Source organism: Triticum urartu, chromosome 5A, assembly GCF_056163025.1.
Source record: "Triticum urartu cultivar PI428250 chromosome 5A, HENAU_Tu73, whole genome shotgun sequence".
NCBI classification, from domain to species: domain Eukaryota; kingdom Viridiplantae; phylum Streptophyta; class Magnoliopsida; order Poales; family Poaceae; genus Triticum; species Triticum urartu.
This window is the reverse complement of record NC_141877.1, coordinates 102,097,784-102,112,207: the sequence shown is the minus strand read 5'-3', so window position 1 is coordinate 102,112,207 and position 14,424 is coordinate 102,097,784. Positions and strand designations below refer to the sequence as shown.

General features: G+C 42.5%; 1 protein-coding gene across 5 annotated transcripts; it reads left to right on the top strand.

Moving 5' to 3' along the window:
* Positions 1-510: 510 nt before the first annotated feature.
* On the top strand, positions 511-13,623 carry LOC125508084 (uncharacterized). 5 transcript variants are annotated; one of them, XR_015604036.1, is made up of 5 exons: positions 526-2,322; positions 2,558-2,640; positions 4,010-4,076; positions 12,768-12,925; positions 13,507-13,623. XR_015604036.1 is itself a non-coding variant. In XM_087525605.1 (4 exons), exon 4 carries the CDS (start codon positions 7,400-7,402, stop codon positions 7,721-7,723), a length of 324 nt encoding a protein of 107 aa, XP_087381731.1. In that variant the 5' UTR covers positions 511-730; positions 2,244-2,322; positions 2,558-2,640; positions 4,010-7,399; the 3' UTR covers positions 7,724-7,754. The 5 variants fall into 5 exon arrangements, 3 of the variants coding, with proteins under 3 accessions (XP_087381731.1, XP_087381732.1, XP_087381730.1); XM_087525605.1 differs by lacking the exons at positions 12,768-12,925; positions 13,507-13,623 and having other exon boundaries at positions 511-730; positions 2,244-2,322; positions 4,010-7,754; XM_087525606.1 differs by lacking the exons at positions 12,768-12,925; positions 13,507-13,623 and having other exon boundaries at positions 511-730; positions 4,010-7,754.
* The last annotated feature ends 801 nt before the right edge of the window (positions 13,624-14,424 follow it).

Below are 14,424 nucleotides of genomic sequence, written 5' to 3'. Positions count from 1 at the left end.
ATATAGTGATATATAACAGGTACTTACATCAGCACTGGAGCACAGAGAATTCCCGCAAGATATTTTCCTCGAATACGAACCCAATGGAGGAAGTCTTGTATCGTTTAACCTTATTTTCTAAAAGAGAGACGGGTAAGAAACATGTAGAAAATATGATCAAAATGCTATAAAATTTTATGATGCGAGGATACGCACACGCTTCTTAGAATGGAGTTGACATTCTTTTGCTGGACTGTAGTGGACTAGTTCTTTGGCCACTGAAATCTGCTTATAATCAGTGGGAGTTGGGTTTTTCTGTTCTGGAGCAGTATCTGTTAAAAAATGAAGTTGGTTTACGGATTTGCTATTTTACAGTTGACTGTTTTTCAATTCGCCTACACTCAAATCTCTCTCCGTCCGCTCTTGCGCAGAGATTCGCGTTGTGAGGTTTGGTTTTCGGGCTGGTTTTTTGCTGTCGGGCGCGGTTTTTCTATCTCAGCTCGTTACCGTAACGCCTGCCCGACCCCTGTTTGGTTTTGTCCTTTCTGAATTTTCGGCACGGTTTTCCCTTTTCATTCGAGCATCACTGTTTCGATAAAGCAGAGAGAGAGAGAGAGAGAGGAAGGGGCGCTCGAGCGGAGGAGGAGGAGACCAGGCGATTCGTGTTGTTCATGTCGATTCCGAGACCCTCCTCCCCCCACCTGTCGAGCTTGATTTCTCTCCCCTTTCTCTTCGATTCATGACGTCTTCGGTTGGTCGGCCTCGTCATTCTCCCTCCTGCGCATGATTTTTGATTGTTTCTGGGTGTGTGGCTTTCCAGATCTAGGTGAATTGCTGCCGTGATTTCTTTGTGGGTTCGTGATTGGTGTTTGTAGCCGCCGTGTTGTTGTAGATTCGTGGTAGGTGCTTGTAGTTTTAGCGGTTGGCTCTGCTTCCTGGCATGCGTAATCCTCCATTGTTCCCCATCTACTCTTGTGTAGGCGCTGGTAGTTGTCTCGTTTTTTTGTTAGATGTAGATGTATGGATTAGATGCAGGGTTTCAGATGAGTGTTTTTATGGTTAGAGTTTGGTGACTTGCGCTGGCAGGTGGTCTTTATGTTCGTGGATCCTGTTGGTTTTTTGTTGTAGATACATGAATTTTGGTAGGTTTAGTTGTAGTTAGTTGTTACCAGTGGCCTCTACTGCATGCAGTGCACAGGTTCCATGACTTCTGAGTGTTATCAATGGCCTCTGGGTGTATCAGACTTACCCCAGCCTCCAGTTAGCTCTGTTTTTGGTGTATTTTCCAGGTTATATTTTCTATTTCCCCCTGTGTTCTAGCCCTGTACTTACCCCTAGTTTGTGAGTGTTGGTTCTTATCAATGTATTTTTTTTCAGTGCTCATGTATTAGAGTGTAAGCACAATAATTTATGTGTTCTTTTGCTAGTATTTGTTTTCTGAAGTTCATGTAGGTTATCTAGATTTTCTATTGAATCATGCGCTTTTCTCTGTACTTTTATGTGCTTTGCACTTCAATTCCTCTATTCTTTCATTTTTCTAATGCTCCTGGTTGATTTAACCAACCAGGATTTGCAGTGTAACTCTATTTGTATTGAGCCTGTATTTTACTTATGTTTCTCTAGTGTAATTATCCTAGAGTTACTGCGTAATTATGTCCAGAGTTTCAGTGTAATATAGGCCAGAGTTACTGTGTAATTTCCCTGAGTTGCAGTGTAATTCCCCCCAGAGTTACCGTGTAATTCTCATGCTTATTATATGTACTTGACCCTAGAGTTTTACACACTGTGATTACCCTAGAGTTACTGTGTAATTACCCCAGAGTTCCAGTGTAATATACCTTAGAGTTGTGCAATTTGTCCCAGAGTTTCAATGTAATTACCCCCAGAGTTACTGTGTAATTCACATGTTGCTTACATGTTATCCCAGAGTTATAATGTGTCCCATTTTTTACAGTGTAATTTTGTATGATTCGGTTATGTAATTCCTGAAATTTTGGCTTTCATTCTTGTTGATTGTTCGAGTGTCGTTGTGGTGCAGTTATGAACTATGTCCTGTTTACAGTGTAATCTTCCCAAGAATTCCAGTGTAACCCTAGTTTTAAATGCCTTGCTTATTCTATGTATTTACAGTGTAATGTTCCCAATAATGTAGTGTTATCCCAGATTTACAGTCTAAGCCCCCTTGCTTTTATTTCTGTATTTATAGTGTAATTTCCGCCCTAATTTTTAGTGTAATACTCATGCTTTAGCTCTGCAATTTATAGGTTTTAGTTTAATGTGTAAGCTTCGGAAAGTCTCTCGCCAGGACGTTACATTAGTATCATCTTCGGAATTTGCATTTGTGTGAGTGCTCTGATTCTCCCCTTTCTCTTTCTTCATTGCTGTGGCAAGTGTTTGAGCTTGCTTTTGTTGCTGCTGAACTGGGGTGAACATCTTCAGTCTCCTGGATACTTAGCATTTTGTTTCCGATTTATTATTCTTACTAGTTTCAACTTGTATGATATGTACTTGTTTCTGAAATTTTATTAATGTGCCCACCTGTTCCAAATTCATGTGGGCAAACATGTCTGTTTTCCAGGGGTTCAGTTCTGTTGCGCCTTCTTCGCTTGGTGTAGCTTCGTTTTGCATTTCTTCCAATGTCTGCAGCAGAGTTCTCAAGATGTAAGTTTCTCAATTTTTTGCCAGGTCATGAGTTTTTCACCAATAGTTTCACTTACTCTAGAATGAATTGTTGGGCTGTTGGTGTTATGCGTTTTGTTACTGGAGTCCTCCACTCTTGATTGTGTTGTTGATGTAGCCCCATTTGCCGAATGTACCTGCAATCACCATGTTAAGTTAACTGGAGTTCTTGTTGGAATAGCATACTAAGAAAACACTCTTTTTTGTCAAGAGGTTTGGTACCACTACTGTATTTCAAAGTTGCTTTTCTGACCTTGTACATAATGTCTTATTGTAGGAGTGCTGTAAAAGAAAACGATTCCTACAATGTATTTTTTGTGTGAGCTATTTTGATTTTGATGTACGCAACATTTTCTTCTGAGTTTTTGCCATTTAGTGATACTCACATTTTGAATGAGATCTTCTTGTAATAGTGACACTAGATTGTCTTTTGTTATTGTTCTTCTCATGCTCCCCATCTACATTTTTTGTAAAGAATTATCTGTGAATTTACTGGATCTGTATAAAAAGTCGAGAATTAGGAGGACAGTGGTCTTTCCGGTGTATTTTTAAAGTTCATGGGTATTTTAGTTCCCTTTGGTATTTCCAGCATAGATTTTTTGGTGATTTACACTGTATTTATCATGGTAGTATCGCTGTAGTTACTCTGCACTTTTAGTCTGTATTTACACTGTAAGTTCATATGCTTTTTCAGTGTACTTGCTATGTATTTTAGTAGTTTTATGCACCGTTCTTACACTGTAAATCCAGGGCATTTTGATTGTACTTGATCTGTACTTTCACTGATCATTGTACTTGTAAGTTCCGCGACATTTGGTAATTCTATGGTTTTTTTCCAGTGTAAGTCCATGTGTTTCTACATTGTCCAGGAAGTTACAATGTATATATAGGGGCACTTTACAGTGTAGTTCCTGGGTTATTTCGCTGTAAATCCTGATCAACAACATTCTTACAATGTAAATGTTCATTTTTACAGTCTAATTTACACTGTATATTCTAGGCGATTTCCATGGTATTTTTTGTGCAGTTACACTGTAATTCCTAGGTACTTCACCGTGTAAGCTGACAAGTTTTGGCAAGTTTAAATCTCTTGTAGTTTTCAGTGTCAATTCCTGTGTCAGTGGGCTATAATTTCCAGGGGATTTACACTGTAAGTCTTGGACTATTGCAGTGTAATTGTTAGGCAGTTGCAGTGTAAGTTGGCAAGTTCTGCTAGTGTAAATCTTGGACTGTAATTTGTAGGCGTTCTTGGACTCTTTTGCACTGCAATTCTTGGTAAATTTTCAGTGTCATTTACTTTGTCTACGCAGTCTGTAGGCTCTGATTTTCTTCTTCTTTCTACTCTTTGTAGCCTTGTTTTCGTATTATACTCCGGAAATGAGTTCCTGTCATTTTTCTGAATGTTCCTATGGTATCAGGTGCGCATATTCTTTTGTATTTTTCTGCATGCTTTCACTAGTATTGAGTTTACAGTGTAATTTTCAGCTACCTCGGGATTATAGTGTAGGTTCTATGATTTTTGCCACTGTATTTCTTCATTATATACTTCAAAGTTTCTGTAATTTCCCAAGTTTAGGCACTGCTAGCGATCACTCATTTCCAGAGTATCCTGTGGTCCAGGTTTAGTTGAAACTGGGTGATAGTTTAGCCCAGCCCGTTTTTTAGAAATAGAAAACATATAGTTGCTGGGGTGGTTATTTTTGGACATACAAGTGTACTGTGTTTATTTGTCAAGAAATGTGAATGTTGCCGAATTGAAAAACAGTCAAGTGCTGAATAGACACTCCCTTGGTTTATTATCTCCTGGCGTTTGGATCTTTTGCAAAGACCTGGTTTGTAACCCTTCAGATTCTACCATAGCCATCTTCCCCTTGCATGCCTTATATAGAAGAACGGTGATTCAGTTATAAAACATGCTACAGAAGAGATGGAATAGGTACCGAAGAATAGAAAGGCATGATATATTGACATGTATTCACTCCATCCGGAAATAAATGGATGAGTCTAGGCGTATTTCAGTTCTAGATACATCCAGTTTTATCCATTTCTGCGACATTTAATCCGGACGGAGGGAGTATGATGTAAGAGTTAGGGATACGATAGGACAACACAGTAAAAAAACACTGAAAAACCCACTGCAGAATCAAAGTATTCAAACCCACTGATATGAGATAGTACACTCATGCAGCTCAGGATGCAAAACTACCAGGCAGTTTTCCTTGCAAAAATCAACATTGTGGCCTTTAATCATGCATTTTGCTACAACTAAGTTTAGATCAGATAAAGGTTAGATTCACGCCGATTAACAAAATACATGCTGATGTAAAATATAGTAATATACAACAGGTACTTACATCTACATTGGAGCATAGAGAATTCCTGCAAGAATCTTTCCTCATAAACGATACCATTGCAGAAAATCTTCTATCTGTTAAGCTTATTTTCTAAAAGAGAGATGGGTAAGAAACATGTAGAAAATATGATCAGCATGTTATAAAATTTCATGATGCAAGGATACGCACATGCTTCTTAGAATTGAGTTGACATATTTTTGCTGGACTGGAGCGGACTAGTTCTTTGCCCACTGGAATCTGCTTATTATCAGTAGGAGTTGGGTTTCTCTGTGCTGGAGCAGTATTTTTAAAAACTGGAGTTGGTTTATTATCTCCTGGCATTTGGATCTTTTGCAAAGGCCTTGTTTGTAACCCTTCAGATTCTAACATAGTCGTCTTTCCCTTGCATGCCTTGTATAGAAGAATGGTGCTTTAATTATAAAACATGCGGCAGCAGAGAGATGGAATAGGTACTGAAGAATAGAAAGGCATGACATATTGACATGCATTCCCCCCATCCCAAAAAAATGGATGGGTCTAGGCGTATTTAAGTTCTAGATACATCCTTTTTTATCCATTTCGGCAACATGTAATCCGGACGGAGGGAGTGGTGTAAGAGCTAGGGATACGACAGGACAACACAGTAAAAAAAACACTAGTTGAATGTAAAACTGTATGCTAGCGGAATACATACAGAAATAACTAAGGCAACATACACATGTATGATTGGGAAAATAAGATGGCATTGCAACAGAGCACTAGAACAACACTTCAATGTAAAAAAACATAGTATGGTAGACAGATGAAGTACATACTGATGAATAACAATGCATAAGATATTCAGAAGCATGATGTCCAAATTAAGCAAATGACATTGTGATAGAGTAGAATGACAGTACTTAAATTTGAAAACATGTAATCATGAATGGAATAGGTACTGAAAAACAGGAAGGCATGACATATTTACATGCATGATCAGCATGCTAAGCACATGGCATTGCAACAGAGTAGATACACTCCAGGACATTATATGCATGTTGTACCCATATCACAGGCCAAGTTAAAGCAAGGACCTTGTGGGGTGAAGAGGATTCATCATCTTTCTGCAAGTCTTCTGAAGAATTGCCTTTACATGTTCCATAATATTGGGTATCATTGACATCAAGTTTATTGGCCTTTACATTGCTCCATGAGGTTCTTGTGGATATATCAGTGTGTGCAATTATATCTGACATGCATGGAAGACAACTAGTAGTTAGATTTATGTAATGAGTGCCTATAGGAGACGACATAAATAGTAGGACTGGGGTTAACTAGCAGCAACAGGTCTCATAAACTAAAAGGAGAACACAGATGAAAGCTACAGAATATGTATCGTTTGTACTCGAGATTAACTAGATGGCACACAAAAGTATTAAAGAACAATATAGGAAATACTAGAAGTGGTATAATACTATAATCACCAGCCTGTAGGATAGCATTGGCTGATGGATGATAACTATGGAACAGTGTTACCTAAAGAACAAGTATCTTAGCTGAACTATGGAACAACGTTAACTCCTGAACAAGACCCGTAAGAGATCAGCATGAATATACAGTAAAATGTGATGATCTATTTTCCATACTTAGATGAATAACAAAGCCATAAATGTTGCACACAAGTAAAATGAGGGTACAACCTATCTGGCTGCCATCCATAGGAGTGAGCATCATGTGCTGACTTGTGGATAGCCCTACAGTTGTTGTGGCTGTGCACGTCGGGCACATGCATTCGATGCAGGGAACTACTGAGTGGGGACTATAGCTCCCTTCTGGTGTATGCTTCCCTTGTTGGAGCAGCTGCATTGAGTCGGAAGACGGTGTGTCTGAAGATGCAGATAACGCATAATGTTAAGAACGACATATCTCTTTGATCTAAAGAAATACACTAAGAGATCAACAGCAAGGTACGAGAGTGGTCACACGTCTGTTGACTGAAGACTAAATTGGGGTCACACGATTTTATTTTATTTTCATACTGTCCGATCTACGCCGGATGGCTGGCCGTCTTGTGCCTCCCAGCTAACACTGTACGGAATCTTCCCCGAAGAGCCAGCGACCAACGGCAGAGCAGCCTGCCTCCGCCGTCTGTGGCCCCGGCCAAAACCCCGCTCCCCACTACTACATTGGTAGTACTACTACTAGTACTAGCAGCACCACCGTCTGGATTTAGGAGTACTACCACTGGCACCGAGGAACGTCTCCAGGTAGTATTTCTTGAGGCCGCCAGGGCGAGGGGCCGCTTGGACGACAGCTTCGTCTCCTTGTTCGATGAGGTCCTCGTCGGTTTCCTCGACAAGTTCACCGTCGTCAAGAAGCTTGCGGACGACTTTGATGTAAGCCTCCAGCCGACGCGCCCAGGCTCTGCGATGCCCGCCACCCTCAACGGCCACTATGGTAACAACCTCTTCGACGCACTGGTGGCCCTGCGACTGCCCGCCGTCGCGCCGGAGAATGTCCACCTCGAGGTCGCGCTCGCCGCGCAGCGCCTGGCACAGCAAGACACCATCGACATAATCACCCACGTCTACGCGCAAATCGTCCACAAGGACTACTACATGCAAGAGGAGGACAATAGGACGCTGGCCTTCTTGGAGCACATGGCAACCTTGGACGGCACTGTTCAGAAGCACGTTGAGCTCGTCGCCAATGCCGCTGCTCCTCACACGTCGGTTGGTGACCCGACGCACTAGGGCGTGAGGATGTCGTTGAACGTTGATGGATCTGTATGTATTTTTATCTTTCCATCAAATCCATGTAGTAGTATATGATACTACAGTAATTATCTTACCTTTCGCATCAACTTCATAATTTTTTTACGTACTCCATGCATGAATGGTGCCAGAACCAAACTTCTCATTACTCTAGGCAAAATTGTTATTTTCTATCTATCGGTCGCGCCATGGAGCAGAACCAAATTTTACAAGCTACGAGTTCAAAAGGAAAAGCCTGCCGTGTTCGCGTCGCACCCCCACACGGTTGGTCCAGCACGCCGCTCAAGCGGGGATGCGTGCGGTGTTGCATTTTCACTTACAAGTGGGACCGCAGTTGAGCAAACCGACTATCGGCAAACCCCAACCCCGCCCACCGCGCGATGGCTGAGAAAACAGGAGGGAGAAGAGATGGCTGTAGCACGGACTCCAAGAAAATTGGTGTCGAATGGGACTCGTGTGGGTGGCGTGTGCCGTACTGCTAGACGTGAATGCTACTGAGTTATGGCCCATGCCACCCCACTATATCGAGCCTATATCGAGGTACGTAGAACAAATTTCCTGCAGTCCGTGCTCAGCCCTCCTTTATCTCTCTTCTCAGCTAGCCAGCGGACGCGCGGAGCCCATCGTCTGTTTGCTCACATGCGGCCCCACATGTCAGTGAAAACGCAAGAGGACCCACTGAACCTGCACATCTTTCACCTCGACGTGCTGGTGATGAAAAACAAATCCAATAAAGATCTTCGGTGGCCGCTTTTGGAGTTACTCAAGAGTAGTAAGATTCTATTTACAGTTTAACCCAAGATGCACATCTCGTGGCTTCAACTACCACTCTATTTTCTTTCATGACACGACCTGGATGCTGGATGTCCCACGTGTCGGCAAAAGGAGGAAGAACCCAACCAAATCTTCGGTTCTGCTCTCGAATTAGACTAGTTGTGCCAACTTAAAATTTTTATTGTGTACTCCCTCCGTTCCAAAATACTTGACTTCCATTTGTCCAAAAATGGATGTACCTATATACTAAGACATGTCTAGATACATATATATTTTGACAAATAGAAGGCATGTATTGTGCAACGGAGGGAGTAGAATGGATGCAAGTTTTTGTATTGGGAAGAAGAGTACATCCATATATTGATAGAGCGCAATTTAGTAGATGTTCTATCACTTTTAGCTGGCACAGACGCAAGATCGAGCCTCCGCAGATCAACAATGAATGCATCGAGAAGGCACTAATCCAACTTACAGGAGTAGTAAAATGTATTCTTGTGGTTCTTGTTTTCTTTGGTCTTGCTTTTCTAGTCAAAATTATCGTTGGAGTCCGTGCAAAACGGAGGTGCGTTTGGGGTCGTGCGTTGGAGTTGGCCTTACAAGTGGGACCGCAGTTAAGGAAACCGACTATCGGCAAACCCCCACCTCGCCCGCCGCGCGATGGCTGAAGTTAGAGAAACGACAGGGTTGAAGAGATTGCTCTAGCACGCACTCCAAGAAATAATATGGTGTCAGATGGATGTCGTGGTGGTGGCGTGTGCCGTACTCCTGGACGTGAATGCTTGTTCTGGCCCATGCCACCCTACTACTCCCTACTACTTACTCCTACTATATGGTACTAGTATCGAGGATTCGAGGTGTTGGTTACGTACAGCGAACACATTAACATATGGCTATAGTAAAAACACCCGCCCGGCGCCCGGAGCATCTGAAGCTAGTACAAATAGTGTACTACTATTGTTGATTGGCCTCATCCGATAACTTGTTGCAATGCACGTACAATTATGTATTCGGAAAATATTTTTTGCCTCGTCGCACCACTCACTCAGAGAAGCGACTCGAAAGCCATTCATAAATTTAGTAAGTTTATCACACGCATATCGTTTTATTACATACAACAGGTCATCAACCCACATCGACAACGAGGATACATTATAAATACTAAAGTTTTCACCACACAACAAATAACAAGCAATGAAATGAACTTCAACTCAACCATTCCTCGGCGTTGGAAACGCTTGCTTTGAACCACAAGTGATTCTCTGGGACGGGCCATCGATTGTCGATCTGGAAACCAACGCAACACTGATCATCCAGGCTGAAGCGGCCTACTATATCCCTACCAGGGTAGGGAACCACACAAATGTCCGAGGTATAGACACAGTTGCTTCTCATAAATGTTTCAACAACAGTTGGATCGCCTTTCACCATCATCGGATAGTTTTGTCCAAGGAAGAGCGAGTTTTCTCCAAGACTATCAATTCTGTACCAGGGAGAAGGAGTTGGTGCTAGCACACTAGTATCCATCCCGAATACCATGAACGGGTGTTGGAATAGGTCCGGAGAGTGCGACCATGGGAGACACCTGCTTCCTTAGCAGTAACATCATCAGTGGGCTATACACACACAAGAAGAGGTGATCCATCGGAATTAGTTGCCAGGCGCCACAGAGTATATGGGCGCTGCTCGTCCTCATGCTCGTGATCATCACCATCGTCATCTCCCCCTTGGTTATAAATTTTTTCAAGTATAGGTGGTGGGATGTTCACAGGACCTTGGAAACACAAGAAGAAGGTTAATTAGTAAAGGGAAACTTGCTAACCCGCATGCATGTGGATGAAACAATTATAATTATGGTGGAAGACAAACGTATCGAAACTATGAGGATGCCATGCAAAAACAGTGCCACGAGTGGTGGCAGCAAACACAAGGCGCTCGTATTGAATTGCATCACAGTACTCATCCATGTACAGAAACTGATTTTTGAGCAATATCCATCGAGTGAAACCATCAAGGACAGCAACAAGCTTGTCGAAGATAGCAACAACATCATAGTTGCTGTAATTCCAAGAGCAGTTGGGAACTCGACAAATTTCTATCTTCCATAGAATACAGTCACCATGACCGTATTTGAACGTGCGTACATTACCGGTGTGCTCAACCTCTGGGCAGTGTGCTGAGATTTTTGTAAGTGGAACCCGGTGACGAGTGTACACATTCACAAGTTCCCACTCGCAGTTGGACCCAATGTAAACAACCCAATCTCCATTTGTGCCCGCCCAAGCCTTTCCCCCAAGCGATGGCATCTTAACATCATACGTATCATTATCAAGCGGCATCAACTTGCACAGGGCGAGGCCTCCGTCGTGCCGGCGCCAGTCATCATCAGGGTCACGGCGAAGAAGATAGGGGAGATCAAACCTCTCCTTGACTCTTGGGTTCTTTGTAATGATGCTATTAGTTGAGTCGAGAATGGGCTTGAACGAACCTGCCATGCTAGCCGAGGTGATGACGTCGCACCAATCAATGAGTTCCTCCACCACGTCATCTTTCAGATTGGGGCAAGAATAACGGGGTCGATTCCGGCCTGTTCCCTCCATGGAGAAGACGGTCGAACAATGGCAGAAGAAAGGGTGAAGGGCTGAAGGAAAATGGAGGAGGGAGAGGAAGAGCGTGCGACAGCAGTTCCAAATCGAGAGGGAAAGGCGAAGAGTCGGTGGACGGTTGCGAGTTTGTCGCGGTTCACGAAGAGGCGCCCCGGCCTACACGTCCGTTCGGAAATACTCCTACTACTTGCCGTCATCTCACTGATATGTTGGAACGGGACCACATGTCAACGAAACATGGTGTGTAATTTCTCGTGCAAAATGCGATCTGGCCGCGTTGGCCCGAGGTGCCGCATTAGTTATCGACCTTTATTTTTTAATGGCGTGCCGATCAGTTTTGAAGCACGACTAACTGGTACTGTATGCAGAGAAAATATAAACTACTCTACCACTGCTCCACCTCCAGTACTAGTAGTAACAAAAAGATATATAGGCTGGAGCTTGAGCGCTTTCTTGCTAAGGGCTGCCCACTTGCTTCTCACACTACCACCCTCTCTCTAGATCTAAAAAAGACGACCCCTCTCTCCCTCCTCACCGGTGGTCACAGATCCGCCGGGGAAGAAAAGGACGTGCAGCGTTGACGCACTCGTCGTCGGCGAGCGAGGTCACGCACTGACGACAAGGCCGTCCTCTTAGACCTAGCGCCCGCGCGGGATGGCTTCCGTCCCCAAGCTCGCTGCCGTAGTGTGTGCGGAGGACGACGACCACGAGCGAAGCCACTTCCCGCCGACCCTCAGGTATGCTACCTCTTTTCGAACCATAACCTTGTTCTATTGCCCCATCTGCCACGTCGTTGCATGTGGATCTTTTTCCACTCCACCATATTCCCAATTTGCTATCCTCTGCTCTGCTGGCCACGCAGACGAAAACCATAATTTGCACTATTAAAGGAAACCCTACTTCATGCAGACTAATCCATGTCTGGGTTGAATAAGGAAAGGAAGGGAGACTGTACTGTCCAAGAGAGTAGGCATCGAACCCGCATCTAGGTTGAAAAGGGGAAAATCAGTAGCTAAGGAACGAGTCTCGTGTCTCTTGGTTGAAGAAGGGTAGAAAGGCATGACAACGCAATAGAGAATGACTAGGTCGATCGGTTTGTTGTCCTCGCATAGGAAAAAGGTGGCTAAAGAGAGCAAAAATGGGACGTAATCCACATATGCTGCCTGGATATTTGTTGCTCTGGGCAACCATACCTCCCTCACCACTCTGCGTCCGTGGAGGTACATCGTACTGGTGCGCCCACTGTCCGAATGGGCCTCCCATGCTCTTATTGCCATTTTTTTTGCTGTTAGTATAATGCCAGCAGTCAAGTCAAGCAATGCTACTGCTAAAGTGATGCCACATTTAACTAATGCCGCTCTCAGTCTAATGCCACTGATAAATTTAAGCAATGCCATTTAATGTCACTGGATTATTTCAGGGTTAGCTGTTGATTGTGGATGTATTAAAGATTTTTCAGCTAAGGCATTCTAATGCTGTTGCACAGCCAGTATACCAACGATGAAACTTGTTACTACCTTCAGATTTTTGCACTGTTAATGCTTATAGATTACATACCTCACTTTCATGAGATAAGTTAATTTTTTGTACAGTGTCACCAAAATGCCAAGGCGCTGATGTCATTTTATTTTGGTTAAACTGCACAGACAATTATGAAGACAAGAGGAAAGGTCAAGAGTGGGCACCTCCTCCTCCGGCTGTTCTCTTGATTCGTTCGATCAAGTTTTTATATTTGATCGATTATCAAGATTGGGATAGCAATTTTTAAGGTCCCCCCGAGTTCGAAATGATATTTACCTTGGAGGTACATGGTTTGCAATTTTTTTATACTGTCATTAGTTAATAATGCAGTTACCTTCAGACTTTTGTATTTGGTTTAATGCTCATGCAGAGCTAGTATACCAATGCTGAAACTTGTTACCTTTATATTTTGTATTGTTAATTCTTATAGAAACCTTACAGTGCTAGAGTTTATTGAAATCTGTTCAGTAAAACCATTGTACTGTACCCTGTAATAAACTGACTACTCTACTGTTGCACTAGCCACTGGATTAGTGTATATTTGTAGTATTCGAATGGTGTTGCATTAGCATATGGACATAAATAAAGTGTGGCAAGCTTTCCCAGATATGTGCTCAAGAAAACTACTACCTGTTTTTCTAAATACTAGACGTTTGGGTACTTTAAATTGAACCGCGAAAACGTCTTATATTAAGGAACAAAGGGTGTCGAGTTCACTCAAATTATCCCGGTAAAGCTAGTCACACCTTTGTTAAAATTAATGTTCATTATGTTATCGGAGGAGGTCTATATGTTTGTCTCTAATGCCTGTCGACTACATACCTGACATCATGATGTAATGTTAAGTCATTTCCTTTTGTACAGTGTCACTGAATTATCAAGGCGGTGATGGCATTTTATTTTAGTAGAACTACACAAAATTTGCTTAAAAGAAGAGGAAAGGTCAGGAATGGCTCAGTTTTTCAGAAAAAACTAGGTATGCCTTCCTGACATCAGCTGCTGTTGCTTTATTTATTCCTTCAAACAGGTGGTTAGAAACAGTCTTGCTACCTTTTCCCATTATGAAATTGGAATGCTTATATTTGTGAGTCTATTCTTCAACTAGTGCCACATTTAGAGTAATCACACTTTCAATATCTATGCAAACAGGGATGCTCGATTTTAGTGGAACTGCACAAAAAGTCCAACTGGTTCAACATTAGGAGCATGTTTTTTCCAAACCTTTATATCCAATTGGTGGCACTATGAGCTGTTCATTACGAAGGTACATGGTTTGCTACTATCTTGCTACTCTTTTTGTATTGTCATTAGATAGTAATACTAGTGGTTTGCATGTGAATTTATTGGCATGGTGGACCTACATTGGAGGTGCAGGACATGATTCAATGATTGGATGCTCAATTTCGGTTGTATTGATTTCACCTCTTCCATCACTGCGAACATGGATATCCTTGGTCTGATGAAGAATAGGCGCTATATTTTGCTCTGAACCAGCAAATCAATTCAGTATGAAATTGTCCAGGGCAAAACATAACTGTATCAGATTGTCCAGTGCAGAACATGACAGATGCTAAGCGGAAGAGACATGTTTAAACCAAAAATATAAGGTGTGGTATATGTTTACTAGCTGCTTGATATTTGTGCAGACAGAGATGTCTGCCCATTGCTATTTGGCAAACAAACAAAGTGTCCGCAATTTTGGTTGAATTGCACAAGAGAATAGTATAGTCACTGCATGCAGTGCCATTTGAAAATAGACACAGAAAGATTGGATAGTCACTT

Excerpts from the sequence above, each read along its gene's own strand:
- LOC125508084 (XM_087525606.1), top strand. The coding sequence starts at position 7,400 with ATGCCCGCCACCCTCAACGGCCACTATGGTAACAACCTCTTCGACGCA.